The following is a 20,645-nucleotide window of genomic DNA, read 5'->3' on the forward strand; positions in this document are numbered from 1 at the left end:
AAACTCCCGTATTTTATCTCGCACCAAGTCCCGTTCACCCCATCACCCCTGTGCTCGCTGACCTACATTAGTTCCCAGTCCGGCAACACCTTGATTTTAAAATTCTCATCCTTCTTTTCAAATCTCTCCATGGCCTCGCCCCTGCCTATCTCTGTGACCTCCTCCAGCCCTACAACCCTCCAAGATCTCCACGCTCCTCTAATTCTGGCCTCACGCTCATCGACGATTTTAATCGTTCCACCATTGGCGGCCGTGTCTTCAGCTGCATTGATCCTAAGCTCTGGAATTCCTTCTCTTTCTCTCCTCCTCTAAGACGTCCCTTAAGCCTATCTCTTTGGTCAAGCTTTTGGTCACCTGTCCTAATACCTCCTTATATGGCTCGGTGTTAAATTCTGATTGATAATCACGCCTGTGAATCACCTGAGGGTGTTTTACTACATTAAAGGCGATAATGGCCAAGGTGCTGACCCCGAGGAAGGGAGGAACCATCACAGGCCGAGTCTCACTGGGCAGCTGTCCGACATCTCCTCGCGGCTGATTAGATTCCAGAATCTGTCACTGGAATACAACAGGACTATTTTTGAGACGATGATTATATTTAATTTGAATATATTTGTCATTAATGGCATTTGATTGATTTACTTTAACATTAAATTGTTCTTTTCTTTCCGCTCTTTACATGGATTAAATTCACTCACAATATCAGCTGCCAACTCCAGTTTGTGAGGGATATCAAGGACAACACTAAAGGTTTTTACAAGTATATTAAGAGAAAGAAGGTGACTCAGAGTAATGTGGTCCCTTAAAGACAGACGCAGGGGATTATAGTAATTGAAAGGGAGAGAGGGTGAAGAATTTGAAAAATTTGTGCAGGAGAACTTTCTTAATTAGTATATTTCTAGCCCAACGAGGAAGGAAGCAGTGCTGGATCTAGTTTTAGTGAATGATGTAAGGCAAGTGGAGTGTATTTCAGTGAGAGAACATCTGGGTAATAGCGATCATAATATAATTAGGTTTAAAGTAATTACAGAAAGGGACAAAGAAAAATCAAAGGTGAAAATATCCAACTGAAAGAGAGCCAATTTCAGTGATTTGAGAAGGGATCGAGGGCAGGTGGACTGGAAACAAAGATTGGCCAAAAAACAGTAAATGAGCAATGGCAGGTCTTCAAGGTGGAGATAGTTCGGGTATAAACCAAGGATTTTCCCATAAGGAGGAAAGATACGGCATCCAAAGCTCGAGCTCCCTGGATGACAAAGGAAATAGAGCTTAAAATAAAACAGAAAAAGGTTTATGACCACTGTCAGGTGCAGAATACAGTACACAACCAGGAGAGTGTGCAGGGGGAAATTGAAAAGGATATAAGAAGGGCAAAGAGAGAATATGAGAAAAGATTAGCAAGTAACATAAATGGGAACCCAAAAACTTTTATAAAAATATAAAAAGGAAAAGGATAAAAGGAATGGTGGGGCCGGTTAGGGATAAAATAGGAAATCTGCTTGTGGAGGCAGAGGACATGACTGAGGTACTGAATGAGGACTTTGCATCTGTCTTCATAAAAGAAGAGGATGAAGTTAATGTCGCAGTAGAGGAGGAGGGAGCAGAGATATTGGATCGGATCAAAATAGATAGAAAGGAGGTGCTAAATAGGTTGGCATCACTCAAAGTGAACAAGTCCCCCGGTCCAGGTGGGATGCATCCCAGGCTGCTGAGGGAAGCAAGAGTGGTGATAGCAGAAGCTCTGACCACAATCTTTCAATCCTCCTTAGATATGGGAGTGAGAATCCCTACGTGGTCAGTTTTCGGTAAAATATTAAAATGCCTACGTGGCAAAGAAGCAGAATGCAAAATGGTTAGAAAGGGTTAATTAGTTAGTAACTGAGATTGGTACAGATGGCCTGGCCTCCTGCTGGGCCATATGTTTGCGTAGTCAGCAGGCCTGCATTGTCTTAGCAATGATAGGTCTTTGATGTGAGTCAAGGACTGGTCTGAATGTCTCCATGTTTATGGCAGATCAATATAGGTAACGAGCTTAGCCAAAGTTGAAAGACATTCCAGGTTGGGAGATAAGGAACAGAAGGAACAGGGAAGAACATTCCAAGTTGGAAGTGAGGAAGTATCCCCTTTGATGTCTAACAGCAACATGGTCAGCACATGATTATTTATGATTGGCCGGAAATAATGAAACCTCGCATGGCAACCTATGCCCGGCTTATGATTGGTGTTGACCCTCGTTAAGTATGTTCCAACCCTATTCATCTGTATAAAAACGTGTGGATTTCTGTATGTTTTTGTTCTTGCTCTGCCAGCATAGAGGGACTCTATCAGGAGTCCAAATCAATGCTGCAGACTAAGAACCCTGCTATTAAAGATGTGTTGAACTTTAAAATGTATTCGACTTCAGTTATTACTGAACCAGACTGAGGGGAAAGAATCCGGATCGTCATTTGGTGGCAGCGGTGGGATCTTAACGGTCGTTCACCGAGTGTTCGCGGAGTAAGAGGCGGATTATCTCAGACACGGAGGAAGGAAATGGCGCCCCGATGTAAGTAGTCTTAATTTACTACGTCGGTTTTCCTCCAATCCGTCAGTCTGACGACGAATCGTCCAATCGCTAACACTCGTGTGGCGTCCTTACAAGATTCAGGTCAGTCTGGCGAATACACAGAAATAGCAGGAAGAGGTCAGTGGTCGAATACCACTGAGGGAATAACGTGTAAGCGGTAGGTCAGTGGTTAACATCACTGAGGGTAGTCAGGGTTTAAGTTCCTGGTGATTGGATATAAACAGGAACTATTGATAAAACTTAGATGCCGCCAAAAAGGCTCAGGAATTAATTTGGAAAAATAACAGAGGTACCACAGCCAAAGAACTAATTGCTTTATGGAGACAGTACTGTAAAAAAAAATGGATAGAATTAAGTGACTAGACAAATGTTTAAAAGACAGAGACTCGAAAAAGAAAGGTTTTGTTGTTTAAGTGTACTGTCCCTTTAAAAAGCCTGTCTTGATCAGTGTTTTTTTTGATGTGGAGATGCCGGTGATGGACTGGGGTTGACAATTGTAAACAATTTTACAACACCAAGTTATAGTCCAGCAATTTTATTTTAAATTCACAAGCTTTCGGAGACTTCCTCCTTCCTCAGGTAAACATTTACCTGAGGAAGGAGGAAGTCTCCGAAAGCTTGTGAATTTAAAATAAAATTGCTGGACTATAACTTGGTGTTGTAAAATTGTTTACAAGTGTTTTTTTTGTCGGTGTTGTGGGCCACGCCCCCTTCTTACTGTGTCTTGTGTGTTTTCTTCCTTTGTGTAATGTATCTGTCTTGTCGTGTGTTTAATTCTGATACTGCTGAATTAAAATTGGAGTTATTGAGGTTAAGTGACCTATTAAATTCTGGTTCTTATAAAGTGTGGGCATGTTAAATTCCAGACATGGGATCTTCAAAAAATTGGCATTTTGAATGTTTATTTTGTGATTGGCTGTGGTTTAAAAAGAGGTTAAAAATTAACGGGATACATTAAAAAACTATCTGGTATCATTGTGATAGGAAAAGTCGGAAAGCTGGAACAGCTCGGAGCGTTGATTATAATCACATCCACTAAAAGTATGTGAAAAAATAGTGTGCAAAAATATAGTATAAAGCAATCCACAAATGTGAGAAGTAAAAAAAATCAGTCAAACCTGTGTGAAGTGAACTTTTGAAGGTGGGAACTTAATCTCAAAGGGAGAAGGATCAAGTTACTCCTACCACAAGAGCAAGTTAATATTAACCCCTTCCATCCCAAGAAGTCAGACTGTCATGCCAAGACCAGTTCAAACAGATAGAAATGACCCAGTCGGTTGAGAACTGTCTGAGGCTTGCCCAGAACACAGGTGAACATGAGGTAACAATTGGTATAGGTTATATTAGTAAAACTGTCCCAATCACTCGGAAATGCCAAAGGCTACAATTGACTGAGATATAAGTTTTCACGCTACTGTGAAAAATTGATAAGAAAGGAATGTAAAACAAATCATATGAAAAGGAAGCATAGGTTAGACAATTGGAAGTCCATTACTTGAGCTATGTACTGACACAGGGTACTAAACGCCTATCAGTTTTACCCTGCCACAGTATGATAAGGAAGTTTTGACAAGTTCTGGGGCTATTCAATTTTATTTGAAATTAATAGTAGAATACAAGATCTGACCAAAGAGGGGAGACCTTCCCTGACAAATTATATAACTCGCATTGAGACTGCTAAGAAAACTCAACAATTAGATCAACACGTCCTAACTCAAGTGTTAAAACAAAGAGCGACATGGAATGAAGGTGGACATCGTAAAAAGATGCTGAAAATTGCTGGACTATAACTGTAAAATTGTTTACAATCGTAAAAAGAGATAGGCAAATATGGAGACGTAAAGATCTGTGATAAGTAATATAGCAACTGCCTTTGCCTCTGTTGTTAACACCATTGATTTGACAACATTAGATCAAAAGGTCAGAGATTTAGGGTCTCTCATTAAAGATATATTAAAAGACAAATGAAAATACAGATAAGGAATTGTCTGAGGATCAAATGCTGACCATATATTTGCAAAGGATAGCTACAGTGCTAGAAACACATGCCCAAACCATTAATAAATTAATAAAAGAGGAATATAACGTATCTTAGCAGGCGGCTGCTAATGATATCTGCTTAATGTGGTTCCATCTTGAAAACACAGAGATTAGGACTTGGAGTTAGAAATTCCAGTCTGCAGCCCTGCGTACATCTGTATGTGGGAGAGACAGTGTTTCTTTCAGACAGGCTGCGTGCTTCAGAGAGAGTGGAACTAGGCACTTTCTCTCTCCTGTTTTGTTTTCTAAATTTGTTTCGGGTATAGGGATTATTCCTTTGGATAAATAAATAATAAATGAAGATTTGACAAATTAATCACTTGGGCTCTCAAGAAGAGCCGCAATGGATTTTCTGTGTTTCTTTTAAAACAGGTGACCCTGGTTTTTTTTTGGGACCACGTGAGTGTTGATGGTGCAGGATTACCAAGAGTAGTTACAAAGTTACGGTGCAACCTTTGCTGGAGAAATTTGGTGCAGGAAACGATCCAGTGGTGTTAAAGATTTAAGACTTTAGCTGCAGACATCAGCGGATACCAAATGTCACAGCATGGTGATATCAACCTGATTCTCTTCTTTTGAAAACATTTTGATCTGTTTTGTTTTAACCTATTTGTTGTCTTCCGAGACAGAATGCTCGAGGTGGGGAGATATGGGAATTTCTCTAAAGTCATTGAATTGGGCATGATAAAAAAATCAATCTGGCATAAATATACAATCTAGTGGAAGTCAGGAAAGTGTAGTTGAGAATAGTAAATTGATAGCTTTCTCGTGGAGATATTTGTGTCCTTGCCTATAATGAATAATGAGAAAACTACACTCAATAGCCTGGCCACTACCCTGACATCGGGACCATGCAGGGGGAGATAAGCACTCTAGACACCCCTGATCTTTTTGATAAGATAACCTGAAAACCTAAGAATGGCTACAGTGGACATAAAAGATACAAATGTATGTTGCCATCATCTGAAACGGAGATCAGGATGAAGAACATGATTACAAAGGCCTATGGCCTGGTGAGCTATTGCAACCACTCTTTAAACAAACCAGTTGCTTTTACAGGACTGAATCCTACAGGACATATGATGTGTGCCATGGAAAATGTTCAGAAATACCATGAGGAAGAAGAGACTGGCCAGCAGAAAGTTAATATCCAAGAACACTAAGCTCATTCCTATGAGATGCTGCTAGTATGCGGAGATACATGAAGAAGATACATTGAAGAATGAGTCTCAGACAGGCTCAGTTACTTGACAACAGCACAACAGGAAAATGGTTAATGTGGTCCAGGCGAGTGAGAAATCCTTTTAAACAAGGCATTGACACATGGTCCATAGAGAAACCAACTAATTAATGAAACAGTCAGGAAACACTGGTATCAATCAAAAGGACTGAAATTAAAGTAAAGAGGGACACAGTAATTTGGATTTCCAAAATTCAGGGTTAAGTTCCCATCAGTTAACAATAAAATTGGGAGAAACAATATTTAGAAGATATCCGCACGATGGATACAAAATTACAAGATTATGAGGGGCCCAGATAAAGTAGACAGGAAGTACCTGTTTCCCCTAGCAGAGGGTTCAAGAACTAGAGGACGTAGATTTAAGCTGATTGGCTGGAACAAAATTAAAGGGCTGTGTTACTAGACATGCTGTCACTGTGTGTCCACATAGTGTTGGACACAGCCTAGAAGCACAGTGTGGGTTTAATAATACCGGTACCAATCGGGATATTAACTGTACCATGGAGGCCCTAGAGGCGGATCTAAAACCCACTTACGTGGTATATGCCGGAGAGGGCGAATATTGTGTTACAACTAATTTGAAAACGTTTAAATATGCCAATCTAACTTGTGATATTTTAAGTCCAGAATGCTACTCCATTTCTGAAGTCCTGGTTCGGATTGGACCCGAGGAACTGGTAGAGATACACTGGCATAACCTCACCACCGTACAAGTTTCTGAGAATGTCAGAAAGGACTTAAAAGAATATCAGGACACATTTGGGTATCTGACACCCCTGTTGCCTAAATACTTGGAAGCATTGCGAATGGAGATACGCCTCTCCCAGAAGGTTTATTATAACCTACAACAGGACAATAACAACATTAAGCATGACATTGACCAAATTAAAGTCACCACCTGGTGAAATGACCTCTGGAATTTGGGACTGAATATACAGATCCATCCTTGGATTAGATTAATTTCATATGTATTAGTCGTAGTGCAGTTTGTTGTAATGTGCTTCTTGATTTTCATTGCATGTAATAAATGTAAGCAGAGGATGAAGGGTTTGGCAAAGATAGTAAAACAGAGCCTGGGTGAGAATGTCCCCATTGTCTCTGTGGTTTCAACTAAGAACACATCTTAATGGTACTGGGAGTAGCACCCGCTGGGGTAAGGTGCATGTAAAAGGGAAGACAATTATAGTTTGATAGGATTATCAGATGCTCTGCCTCTCTTCCACCCGGACTGGTGGCCAACACGAAGGGAACCTGGTTAAGATGAGGTACAGCATCTAACGGGATATTGTAGGGAGAATTTGGATTAAGGGATATGATGGGGAGGGCACCAATTCACAGGTGTAAAATGGTCTGAAAGGTACCATTCAGTCTAGTTAGGCTGGAAACAAAATATAAAGCACCATAGGATATTTGACTATGTTAGCCTTTTCAAATTAACATGAATAGGTTTAGCTGACCAAGGACATTCGCAGCTTACTTGAGAGATGTTTAGAAGGAGTCGGTTCCTGAGAACAGATAAGATACAAAGGCGTATTGATGAAACATGTCTGTGTTCTATTGGGACTTCTCTAGTTCAAGGGCTAGTCATATTCATTGTTATAATTCTTATAGTTTATTGCTTACTTAAATGTTGCTGCACTGCAGAACCTGCAGAACCAGTGAGCACCGTAATAATTGGTTATCATAAAATGATAAAAGGGGGGAATGAGAATCCCTACGTGGTCAGTTTTCGGTAAAATATTAAAATGCCTACGTGGCAAAGAAGCAGAATGCAAAATGGTTAGAAAGGGTTAATTAGTTAGTAACTGAGATTGGTACAGATGGCCTGGCCTCCTGCTGGGCCATATGTTTGCGTAGTCAGCAGGCCTGCATTGTCTTAGCAATGATAGGTCTTTGATGTGAGTCAAGGACTGGTCTGAATGTCTCCATGTTTATGGCAGATCAATATAGGTAACGAGCTTAGCCAAAGTTGAAAGACATTCCAGGTTGGGAGATAAGGAACAGAAGGAACAGGGAAGAACATTCCAAGTTGGAAGTGAGGAAGTATCCCCTTTGATGTCTAACAGCAACATGGTCAGCACATGATTATTTATGATTGGCCGGAAATAATGAAACCTCGCATGGCAACCTATGCCCGGCTTATGATTGGTGTTGACCCTCGTTAAGTATGTTCCAACCCTATTCATCTGTATAAAAACGTGTGGATTTCTGTATGTTTTTGTTCTTGCTCTGCCAGCATAGAGGGACTCTATCAGGAGTCCAAATCAATGCTGCAGACTAAGAACCCTGCTATTAAAGATTTGTTGAACTTTAAAATGTATTCGACTTCAGTTATTACTGAACCAGACTGATGGGAAAGAATCCGGATCGTCAGGAGTGGTGCCAGAGGACTGGAGGATTGCAAATGTTACTCCCCTGTTCAAAAAAGGAGAGAGGGATAAAACTGGTAACTACGGGCCAGACAGTCTAATATCAGTGGTGGGAAAACTACCAGAGACCATTGTCAAGGACAAAATTAATTCTCACTTGGAGAGGCATGGGTTAAGAAGGAACAGCCAGCACGGATTTCTTAAAGGCAAACCATGTCTGACTAACCTGATTGAATTCTTCGATGAAGTAACAGAGAGGGTCGATGGAAGTAGTGCAGTAGCTGTTGTATATATGGACTTTCAAAAGGCATTTGATAAAGAATCACATAACAGACTTATTTGGAAAACAGAAGCCCATGGGATTAAAGGAAAAAAATGGTGGTAACTTGGGTACGTAATTGGCTAGGGGAAAGGAAGCAGAGAGTCGTGGTGAACGGATGCTTTTCTGACTGGACAGAAGTATGCAGTGGGGTCCCCCAGGGGTCAGTATTAGGACCATTACTTTTCTTGTTATATCAAAATGACCTGGATTTGGGTTTCGGGAGCACAGTTTCAAAGTTTGCGACTGATACAGGACTTAGCAACGTAGTCAATAGTGAGGAGGATAGTAGCAGATTTCAGGAGGACATAGACAGACTGGTAAAATGGGCAGACACAGGGCAGATGCAATTTAAGACGGACAAGTGTGAAGTGATGCACTTTGGGAGGAACAAAGCGGACAGGCAGTATAATCTAAATGGGACTATTTTGAGGGGAGTGCAAGAGCAGAGGGACCTGGGGTACATAGTCACAAATCTTTGAAGGTGGCAGGGCAAGTTGATAAGATGGTTAAGAAAGGGTATGGGAAACTTGGCTTTGTAAATCGGGGCATTGAATACAAAAACGAGGAAGTCATGCTGAACCTTTACAAATCACTGGTTAGGCCTCAGCTGGAGTATTGTGGACAATTCTGGGCACCACACTTAGGAAGGATGTCAAGGTCATGGAGAGGGTACAGAGGAGGTTTACCAGTATGGTACCAGGGATGAGGGACATCAGTTATGTGGAGAGGTTGGAGAAGCCGGGATTGTCCTCCTTAGAGCCGGGGATAAGGGGAGATTTAATAGAGGTGTTCAAAATCAAGAGGGGTTTTGATAGTTTCTCCCTACTTGCTCTGTTTCCTCTGGCAAGCGGGTCGGTAACCAGAGGTCGTAGATTTAAAATAATTGGCAAAAGAACGAGAGAGGAAATGAGGAGAAGTTTTTCTTGATACAGAGAGTTGTTAAGATCTGAAACGCACTCCCTGAAAGGGTGGTGGAATCAGATTCCATGGGAATTTTGAAAGGGCAATTAGACATATACTTGAAGAGGACTAATATGCAGGGTTATGGGAAAAGAGTTGGAGTGTGGGACTAAATTGGACAGCTCTTTCAAAGGCACGATGAATGGCCTCCTTCTGTTCTGTAAGTTTCTCTGAAAAGTGGGTAAAATAGTGTGAGAGAGGGAATGAGTCTCGGAGAATTTGTGTGAGAGAGGGAGTGAGTCACAGAGAGTCTGTGTGAGAGAGGCAATGAGTCTCGGAGAGTCTGTGTGAGAGAGGGAATGAGTCTCGGAGAGTCTGAGAGTGTGTCTCGGAGAGTCTGCATCTGGATGAAGGAGAGTCTGAGAGGTAGGGTTGGAGGGAGATAGAGAGGGAGAAAGGGTTTGTGAGAACGGGCAAGAGAGAATATTGGAGACAGGAAAGAGAAACAGTCTGTGTGTAAGAGAGAGAGGAAAGGGGAAGAGAGCCTGTTTGTGCATGAGAACTAAGGGATAGAAATGTGAGAAGTTGGAGAGAAATGAGAGATTGCATGGATAAAAGGACAGAAAACTGAGAGTTGTGATTAACAGATGTTTCCTGCACTGGAAGGATTTAAACAGTGGTGATTCCCGGGGTCAGTGTTGGCACCATTGCTTTTCTCAATATCTGTGGATAGAAATGATCTGGACCTGGGTGTAGGGGGCACAATATCAAAATTTGCAGCTGCCACAAAGATAAGGAGTGAGATTAACCATGAAGAGGATTGTCAACAACTTCAGGAGGAGGCAGACAGGTGAGCAGATTGGGCAGGTGGATGTCAGATGGGATTTAATGGGGAGAGATGTGAGGTGAGAAGAATAAGGAGAGGAAATAGACACTATACTGTAAAACTGTAAAAGGAGTAGAGGAGCAGAGAGATTTAGGGATTCAGATGCACAAATCTTTAAAAAAAGTGGGAGGACAAGTTGATAAAGCTGTTTTACAAAAACCCCCATGGGATCCTAGGATTTATAAATAGGGGCAGAGAGTATAAAAGGAAAGAGTTAATGCTACACCTGGACAAATCATGGGTCAGGCCACAGTCAGAATATTGTGTCCAGTTTTTGGTGCATTACTTTAGTAAGAATGTCGCGGCCATGGAGAGGGGCAGAAGAGATTCACTAAGATGATCCCAAGGATGAGAGTCTTGACATAACTTTTCATGAGAGCAGAGAAGTTCAAATAAGATCAGAGAGTGGGGATCAAAATTATGAGGGGGTTTTGATAAAGTAAATGAGGGAAAACTATTTCCACTAGTACGGGTACGGGAGCACAGTGGTTATGTTACTGGACTAGTAATCCGAGAGGCTCGGACTAATATTCCGGAGTCATGAGATCAAATCCACGGCAGCTGGGAAATTTAAATTCAATTAATTAAATAAAATCTGGAATTTAAAAAAAACTAGTATCAGTAATGGTGGCCATGAAACTACCGGATTGTCGTAAAAACCCATCTGGTTCACTGATATCCTTTCGGGAAGGAAACCTGCCGTCCTTACCCGGTCTGGCCTATATGTGACTCCAGACCCACAGCAATGTGGCGGATTCTTAATCACCCTCTGAAATGGCCCAGCAAGCCACTCAATTGTTCAAGATAGGTGGCACACCACCACCTTCTCAAGGGCAACTGGGAAGAGCAATAGATGCTGGCCTTGCTAGCGACGCCCACATCCCAGTTCGTGAGTCGGTAACTGGAGGGCATCAAATTAAGAGAGGTTGGTTTTCTTTCTTTTTGATGCAGAGGGTTGTTAGGACAATGGAATGTCTGACCAGAAACACTGAGGGAAGCAGAATTTAAAAGGGAAGTGAATCAATATCTGAAGAAGACAAGATGAAAGATCTTGAAAGGCCTTCGATGAGGTACCGCATAGCAGACTCATGACCAAGGTCAGAGCTTGTGGAGTCAGGGGACAGGTAGCAGAATGGATAGCAAGCTGATAACAAAACAGAAAAGAGAGCAGGGGTTAATGAGAGTCACTCAGACTGACAAAAGGTGGGAAGTGGTGTTCCACAGGAATCGGTGCTGGGAACACTGTTGTTCACCATTTGCATCAACGGTTTGGACTTGGGAATCGGAAGAACAATTTCAAAATTTGCAAACACCAAATTGAGGGATATAGTTAATCGTGAAGAGGACTGCGATAAAATACAGGAAGACATTAATAAACTTGCAGAATGGGCGTGTAATTGGCAAATGAATTTCAATATAGACAAGTGTGAGGTGGTACAAATTTAGTAGGAAGAATAAGGAGGCCACATACTTCCTGGATAATAAGAGTCTAAATGGGATAGAGGAGCAAAGTGGGGTCTAGGGGTAGATACACAAATCATTAAATGTAGTGACTCAGGGTCATAAGGCCATAAAAAAGCAAACAAAGCACTGGGATTCATTTCCAGAGGAATAGAATTGAAAAGCAGGGAAGTTATGTTCAACTTGTCCAGCACCTTGGTTAGACCACACTGAGTACTGTGCACAGTTCTGGTCTCCATGTTACAAAAAGGATGTAGAGCCACTGGAGAAGGTGCAAAAAAAATTGACAAGGATGATACCAGAACTGACAGATTATAACTATCAGGATAGACTGAACAAGCTGGGGCCCTTTTCTCTAGAAAAGAGAAGGCTGAGGGGTGACCTAATAGAGATCTTCAAAATTATGAGAGAGTTTGATAGGGTAGACATCGAGATGTTTCCACTTGTTGGGGAGACCAGAACTATGGGCCATGAATGGAAGATAGTCACTACTTAAGAAAAGACATACTTGCTCTCGAGGCAGTACAAAGAAGGTTCACTCGGTTAATCCCGGGGATGAGGGGGCGGACATATGAGGAGAGGTTGAGTAGATTGGGACTCTACTCATTGGAGTTCAGAAGAATGAGAGGCGATCTTATTGAAACATATAAGATTGTGAAGGGGCTTGATCGGGTGGATGCAGTAAGGATGTTCCCAAAGATGGGTGAAACTTGAACTAGGGGGCATAATCTTAGAATAAGGGGCTGCTCTTTCAAAACTGAGATGAGGAGAAACTTCTTCACTCAGAGGGTGGTAGGTCTGTGGAATTTGCTGCCCCAGGAAGCTGTGGCAGCTACATCATTAGATAAATTTAAAACAGAAATAGACAGTTTTCTAGAAGTAAAGGGAATTAGGGGTTATGGGGAGCGGGCAGGAAATTGGACATGAAGCTGAGTTCGGATCGGTCAATGCCCTGTGGGTGGCGGAGAGGGCCCAGGGGCTGTGTGGCCGGGTCCTGCTCCTACTTCTTGTGTTCTTTAGATTTGTGGTTGGGATCAGATCAGCCATGATCTTATTGAATGGCGGAGCAGGCTTGAGGGGCCGATTGGCCTACTCCTGCTCCAATTTCTTATGTTCTTATGTAATAAATCCAGTAAGGAATTCAGGAGGAACTTATTTACCCAGAGAGTGGTTGGAATGTGGAACTTGCTAACACATGGAGTAATTGAGGCAAATAGCATAGATGCTTTTAAGGGGAAGCTAGATAAGTACATGAGGGAGAAAGGAACAGAAGGATGCACAGAAAGGGACAGATGAAGAGGTGCGAGAGGGGCTCGTGTGGAGCATAAACACCAGCACAGACCAGTTGAGCCGAATGGCCTGTTTCTGTGCTGTAAATTGTATATAATTCTGAATGGTCCATAAATACGGAGAATAAAAGTGGGCCCAGCACTGACCCCTGGGGAAACCACTTCCAACCCTTCTCCAATCTCAGCAACTCCCATTAACCCGGACCCTCTGTTTCCGGTCCCCAGACAACTTTCTCCCCGCACTGCTCCATTTCCTTTTAAACGGCCCACCTGAACAGACTGGGCATTACCCCGGGGATCCCCCAGTTACCTTCACACCGTTGCTCGCCATGTCCCTGATTTCACTTGACATCCTTCACAGTCTCATCGAATTTTCTTGGTGCCTCCCGGCCGTGTGAACATCCAAAGAGATTTCCAGTCAGCCTCAAGTATTTTCCAGCAGTTTGTTTCAAATCCGGCGCGGTTTTCCTCAAAACTCCTGGAAGTTCAGGCATGAATTTTCCTGTGGAAAAAAGTCACATCGTGTTAAGGGAAGGAAGAATCAACGAACCTTCTGAAGTACTCGGTGTCGGCCTTGGCTCATTTGTAGCGCTCTCTCACCCCTAGAATCATAAAGATTGTGGATTAAAGCTCCCCTCCAGAGACCTGAGCACAAAATCTAGGCTCACACTCCAGTGCAGTACTGAGGGAGTGCTGCACTGTCGGAGGGGCCGTCTTTTCCACGAGCCGTTAAACCAGTCCGGCCCCTCAGGTGGATGTAAAAGATCCCACGACACTATTCGAAGAAGAGCAGGGGAGTTCTCTCCGGTGTCCTGGCCAATATTTAATCCTCCACCAACACCTATAAACAGATTATCTGGTCATTTATCACATTGCTGTTTGTGGGATCTTGCTGTGCACAAAATGGCTGCCCACATGACAACAGTGACCTCATTTCTAAAGCCCCCCATTGGCTGCGAGGTTTTGGGTCGTCCTGAGGATGTGACAGGCGCTGGAGAAATGCAAGTTCCCCCTCCCCGGGGCCGCCCTCCGCTCTAATCCCATTGCCCGTCTCTCGGTCCTGACCCCGGGCTCGGGGACTCTCGGCCGGTCCAGGGCCCTTTAAGAGGGACGCGCCACACTGCGCATGTGCGCCGTTTATTTAAATCAAACCGCGCGATTCAAAGGAAAAGTGACGTCAGTTTCCGTCACAATAAAAACCGCTCGTTCTCAACCGAAAAAACGGAAAGTTTGTCTCGCGACACAACAGGAAGCGGTCACTGATCCGGCGGGTGATGTGCGCATGTGCGAACATTCTCCCAGAGTGCAGCGCGGCCCGTCTCACAGATGGGGCCTTTTCTCTGCCGCTCTGCATTGTGGGAGATTCGGCCGCCATGACGGGCCCGGGTCACCGAGTTCATCCAATCACAGGTGAAGCTTCCCGGATTGGTGGAACCGACAGAGTGCAGGTGGTCTGTGGAGCGAGAGAATCTCTGAGAAGAGGGGCAGCCAATTGGGGAAATCACAGGAGGTGGTGACCGGTCATAAACCCAATCGGTGAATGACGGATTGAACCAAGGAAAGGAATGAAGAAACTCGACTGGGACCTGTGGGAACAGGCGGACTAATAAATTTAACCCGTGTCCAGTTCAGGTCACCCCATTACAGGAAAGATGGGATTGGACCAGAGAGGGTCCAGAGGAGATTTACAAGGATGTTCCAGGAGTGGAGAATTTTAGCTGTGAGGAAGGATTGGATCGGCTGGAGTTGTTTTCATTGAAACAGAGGAGGCTGAGGGGGGATTTAATTGAGGTGTATAAAGTTATTGGGGGGCCATACGGACTGCATCACTTCAAGAAGGCAGCTCATCACCCCCTTCCCAAGGACAATTAGGGATGGTTAATAAATTCTGCCATTGCCAGCGACGCCCACATCCCATGAACAAATAAAAAAAGGATATTAAGGTCCTGTTTCCCTCAGCAGAGAGGCGAATAACCAGGGGGCATATATTTCAAGTAATTGGTAGAAGGATTGGAGGGGATCTGTGGATAATTTTTTTCACCCAGAGGGTGGTGTGGGTCTGGACCTTACTGGCTGAAAGGGTGGTCGAGGCAGAAACCCACATCGCTTTTTAAAAAGTACTTCGATGTGCACTTGAAGTGCCGTCACCGACAAGGCTGCGGACCAAGACCAAGAGTGCGATCAGGCTGGATAGCTCTTTTTCAGCTGGCATGGACACAATGGGCCGAATAGCCTCCTTCTGTGCTGTAAATTTCTATGATTCTATAACTCCCAGTGTCAAATGTGACATGGCAAAAGATACTTGTTCATGATTCAAAAAAAATCTTTACAGAGAGGAAAGAAACAATGTAGAGCTCTGCCTGAAAGTGTTGTTCAGACAGACTCCATGAATTATTTTAAATGGGAGTGGTACAGGGACCTTGGAACAGAGGAACATTAAATTGGATGAGGGGAGAGGAAAGTCACCTGTTTCTGTACTGCAAGATCCTAAGCTTCATTGAGAATGAATTCTTGAAGCATTTCTACATGGTATTTTTTGCAACATTGTAAAAATATCGCAAAGTAGTTCTCCTGGTGACCTGGCCACTTTGTAAAGTCTCCCTGAAATGTTTACATGTAAATCAGACAACAGTCAGAAGAGGGTAGGATGGACCGACACTGCACTTGAATGTATTGTCATCTATTGGGTTTAAAGTTTCCAAACACTATTTATCAATAGTGTGAGGAAGCTCAGAGTGAAAGTGAGGAGGGGCCGTCTGACTGCAGTTTCCACTGGAAGAAAAATCACCTTCAGTGTGTACAGTGAGCAGGAATGAATTGCTATTGTTAAAAGTTCCCACTAACTTATTGTTATTCTACTTTAACAGAACGAGCCTGGATCTCCTGCTATGTTTAAACACTAAACTTCAGTGATGATAGCTTAAGTAAAATATTACCATCATTTGATTTAAATGGAGGAGTGGTTTCCACCCACCAAAGAATGTTGTCTGAAGCGAGGGTGTTTACTGCTAACAGCTCCCATCCTGTTTAATAGGCCCCCTGAATGTCTGATTTACCAAAAAGAAAAACCCAGCTCAGTAAAGTTAAACATTCTCTTATTAATCTGAATATTTTATGAACAAATTTCAGTATTTCACAAGGCAAGGGTGTCCCAGACATGGATTGGACCCAATTCACTGTAAAGTTATAAAAACAGCCAGTTTAGCGACCAGGGGACATCACCTAAAAATTAGAATCAGGACTTTCAGGAGTGAAGTGAAGAGACACTTCTACACGCAAAGAGTGGGAGAAGTTCGGAACACTCTGCCACAAATGGCAGTTGATGCAAGCTCAATTGTTAAATCTATTATCTCAGCTTAAAATGTTGTTAAGCAAAAAAAAAGGTAAGGGATATGACTAAGGCAGGTATATGGAGTTATGTCACAGATCAACCATAATTTCATTGAATGGTGGACCAGTCTCGAGGGGCTAAATGGCCTACTCCTGTTCCGATGACCACCCTTCAAATACAGTGAATGATAAACAATGTATTTTGAAAATAGGACTAACGACTTACAATACAATCCTGAGGGCCTGTCGTGAGGGGAAGCTGAGGATAAAGAAACTTCAATCTGTGCTCACAAGATGACAGGTGAAATTCAAATCCAACAGAGTTAAATCACAACCGCTGGGTTCCCCGTCCCTCACATTCTCACTGTGCCTGTACCCAATGGGCACATCATTGCCCCCCGTGTACATTAACCATTACACTGAACATTTGAAATCTACCTGGAGCCCCACCCCCACTAAACAAGAATCTTTACACCAGGGGCAGAGATATTCAATCTTGGAGGAGAGTTCCAAGTCCACCAACTTTCAACCTTATTGGTGTTTGGACAATTAGCTCCAAAAGGGAAAGTTTAACTGGAGTTTGGAGCCCGTGTGGGATTCGAGTGATCAATGGCCACGGGACACCAAGGGAATGATTGGGCCGTCAACCAGCTGCCACCAGTACCTCAGGCCAGTCCCACTGTCCCTTCAGAGTTCATTAACCTGCACAATGAGGGCCTGGCAAGCCTTCACCCATTGCTGCAGCCATCCCTGGACAGGGCCTGGATACACTATTACCAGCCATTCTGCCACTACTTACATGGACCCATTAAAACCCATTTCACTAACAGGAGGAACTGTGGAGGAGTGCGGAGTGTTACTAACAGAATTGAGCACTTGTTGCATGCTGATTGGAGCCAGATAATGAAAAATGAGCAACCAGCCATGAGAAGATACAAGCAGTCACTGCTTTATTGGTCATTTGATAACTAGTTGAACTGGGTTTGCTTGTGTTTCCTGTACAGGAACAAGGCGATCAAAGAAGCAGAGATCAGAGAGACAGCGGTCACAGTCAGGGCCAGGATCAGGACCACCTCAGACTCCACACCTAAAAAGCAACAAGAAACCAATGGTCAGTGAAGGAAATACTGAGGGGAAAATGGAAACTAGCAGTCGGCCAACTCACCACCTGGAGACCTCTCCTGCATCCTTTGCTCAAGCTCATGAAGGGACTCAGTTGCCAGCTCTGTCACATCAGGATCCAGAATGACCAGGGGTCCAAGTGAGGCCTCACCCTCCCACTTCAATTCAGCATCACTCTCTGCAATATCAAACATTCCAGTTAGAGAGGGTAAAGGGTGACCACCAACACAGAGAGGATCAATGTCCTACCAGGTCCAGATACAAGATCCCTCCTTCCTCTGGAATCAAGTCGGAAATCCCTCGTGGCACTGCAGCTGCCCAGATGACAACAGGCACACACATCATTGGTCGATTCTTCCAATGGGGTCCAGCTGAACCAGAGAATCAGTTTATCAACCATGTTGTCCATCACCCTTTAATCAACACATCCCTGAGCGAGAGAGGGAACTTACATATTCTGGAAAGTACAAGCTTTGTTCATGGAATTACTCGGATCCACTGCAGCAACTTTCAAGTGACAGGTGATGAAAATCTGAGGGACACATTCAATACAAGTTGTTATTTAGTGACCTCCTCCCAACTTGGGGAACCCCAATGTTTGGCTTCCTCTTACCAAGGAACGGTCATCTCCAAAGAAGCGGAACGCATCCAGGTCAAACTGGAGTTTGTCCAGCTCACGTTCACCTCTTGGCAACACAAAGGTTGAAAAGGAGTCCTCAGCTTTGCTGTCCAGGAGGCAACTGAAGAAATATTTTAAAAAAGGACAAAGTGAATTAAGTGAACCGATTGAGACACAACGAGCTGGAGAAAGCAGAGAGCTCCTTACCCATGGTAGTCAATGATGTTGTATCTTGGGGTGGAATCCTTGTCTGGGCTCAATGTAGCTGCACAGCTGTCAATGTCGAGCTTCAAGGGCATGTGGTTGGTCATTGAAACAGAGGCCTCAATGTGAATGAGGTCACCCAGGTAGTAGACAGTCGAGGTGCGCTCTGTAAGCCAGTCATCTGAAGTACAAGAGGACAAGGGTTGGAGACAGTGGGTGTAACTCCAAGTAGGAGACGACAGAAAAGCACTCCCCATCCACCCATCACATACCGTTCATAAGACGCAGTGAGAATGACAGAAGCCCTTCTCCAGACTTGGTCGAGCTGAATGGGATCCAGGTGGGCTTGATAGGGTCACTGCTCACATTGCCCTTCCTGGAAGGACAGGAGTGTAATTTCAGGACAACTTCAGAGAACTGCACCTGCTGTAGACCTTATTTGCCACAGAGTAAAGATTCTTACCTAAAATAGTGGCACTCAATGGGAATGATTGCTCCATTAGTTCTCACAATGACAGATCCACGAGCATTTGGGGTGTGGTTCAGGTGGGTAGTGTAGACCAGGAAATCTCCAGCCATCTGAAAGACATCAGGTTAAGGAATGAAGAGCTGGTCTCATTGGACAAAAGCTATTTCTGGTCATTTTCCTGCCCTGTTAAGCAGCAGTTTGAGGGGTTTCAGTTGTTCCTCAATGACACATGTTTGAAGCAGCTCCACCATTGGTTGAAGTTGCCTGGAGCAGCCTCTGTTACTCTGCTCAGTCCACCTTCTATTACAGGGGACTTCAGGCCTGCAGTCAGAAACCCTGAAATGATTGGCACTGCCAGATTTGATGAGCATTCTTTCCGATATAGAATAGAGCTTTTCACCTTAAGGGGCTTCAAGTTACCCCTGATATGGAGCACAAAACACAACATCACTTTTAAACCTCATCTGTGTCTGCACAATCAAGGGGATTGGCAGGTGTAACAACCAAAGGTGGAGTTCCCCTTTAATACATTGGAATACAATTATTATTCCATTTGTTTCATCATTCAAGAAAAGTCTCAACAGGAACTTCCACACTGAACATTCATTGACCACAAGTTGAGGCAACAGGCCTGAATATCCACAGGAAGGCACGGAAAAGATAAATCAATTGAGGCACAAAAGAACAGAGTGGTTTGGAGAAATGTAGGTGAAGGTTCAAGGTCAATAGAATTGAATCTCAGAGTTAGAGAGCAGTAATGATCCATTCAAGAAAGATGCAGTCCCTCAGTGACAAGTTGAAGTTCTTTTTAAATATAAAGCTAAGATTAACATGTCAAAATAAAGAAAGTAGTTTCACACAGGGTGATATTTAACAGTGGGCAAGAATTTATACACAGATTTCATTCAGGGATCTCCTCAGTGGCTGGAGTTTCACCCAATGTTAATGAGTTCAGAGTGGGCAGTAATCTACACAGTGAAATTGGAGCAAGAGTTGAGGAATCACATTACCTGCAATCTGCTGCCACATTCATGGAGCCCACAGTCAAAGAGGACAGTGTGGTTCTGAGAGTAGATCCCAGTTGGCCGACAACCTGCTGTCCCCAGGGTCAGGTCAGCAGCTTTAATCAGGTGCCTGGTTCTAAATAAATCCATGTTTACCCTCACCAGCAGGTTCTGCTCTCCACACTGCACCATCACAGTCTGCAGTGGAGACAGACTTCTCCCCTCAAACACACTGAAATGGGAACCAAAGGGAGGGACAGGGGGAGGGACTCTCTGGGGCACAGGGGTGGGTTTTGCTCTTCTCCATGGAAATCTCTGCCCTCCAAACTGTTGCCAAATATCAGAGCAACAAACGGCTCCAACTAACACAAGCACCGGGAACAAACCTCTCACCGCTAAATCCCCCATGATACCAAACAACTAAACGATCACTTTACCCACCAACCAGCACCTTTTATACAAAACCTGCAGTCACCTGACTCCAATTCAATGAGTCGCTGTTGTGATACGATTGGATGTGTTTCAGAAAAATACTCAATGTCTTTAGAATCCTCCTTTCAGTCAATCACTTCCACTGTCCTGTTTCATAAGTTTCATTCGAAAAAAATGAAAAAAAGGAAAGAAAAAAAGATGGAGATAGTGAGCGGTGTAACTGAGTTCAGAGATACAGAGAGACACCAGCAGAGGGAGGTAGAGAGCGGTGTAACTGAGTACAGAGATACAGAGAGACACCAGCAGAGGGAGGTAGAGAGCGGTGTAACTGAGTACAGAGATACAGAGAGACACCAGCAGAGGGAGGTAGAGAGCGGTGTAACTGAGTACAG

The 20,645-nt window shown here is 43.6% G+C and overlaps 1 protein-coding gene across 1 annotated transcript; it reads right to left on the reverse strand.

Moving 5' to 3' along the window:
* Positions 1 to 17,330: 17,330 nt before the first annotated feature.
* Positions 17,331 to 18,720, reverse strand: LOC137302099 (zona pellucida sperm-binding protein 3-like). The gene is made up of 7 exons (XM_067971777.1): positions 18,621 to 18,720; positions 18,352 to 18,529; positions 18,139 to 18,265; positions 17,978 to 18,057; positions 17,775 to 17,896; positions 17,569 to 17,703; positions 17,331 to 17,490 (listed from the first exon to the last, which is right to left on the reverse strand). The coding sequence occupies exons 1-7, from the start codon at positions 18,625 to 18,627 to the stop codon at positions 17,372 to 17,374; spliced, it is 768 nt and encodes a 255-aa protein (XP_067827878.1). The 5' UTR covers positions 18,628 to 18,720; the 3' UTR covers positions 17,331 to 17,371.
* Positions 18,721 to 20,645: the final 1,925 nt, after the last annotated feature.

The sequence above is a fragment of the Heptranchias perlo genome, chromosome 35, assembly GCF_035084215.1.
Source record: "Heptranchias perlo isolate sHepPer1 chromosome 35, sHepPer1.hap1, whole genome shotgun sequence".
NCBI lineage: Eukaryota > Metazoa > Chordata > Chondrichthyes > Hexanchiformes > Hexanchidae > Heptranchias > Heptranchias perlo.

Excerpts from the sequence above, each read along its gene's own strand:
- LOC137302099 (XM_067971777.1), bottom strand. Across the intron at positions 17,704-17,774 it reads GGATCTTGTATCTGGACCTG|AGAGTGATGCTGAATTGAAG; the intron begins GTAGGACATTGA and ends TTGATATTGCAG. Across the intron at positions 17,491-17,568 it reads GCAGGAGAGGTCTCCAGGTG|GTGTGGAGTCTGAGGTGGTC; the intron begins GTGAGTTGGCCG and ends GTTGCTTTTTAG.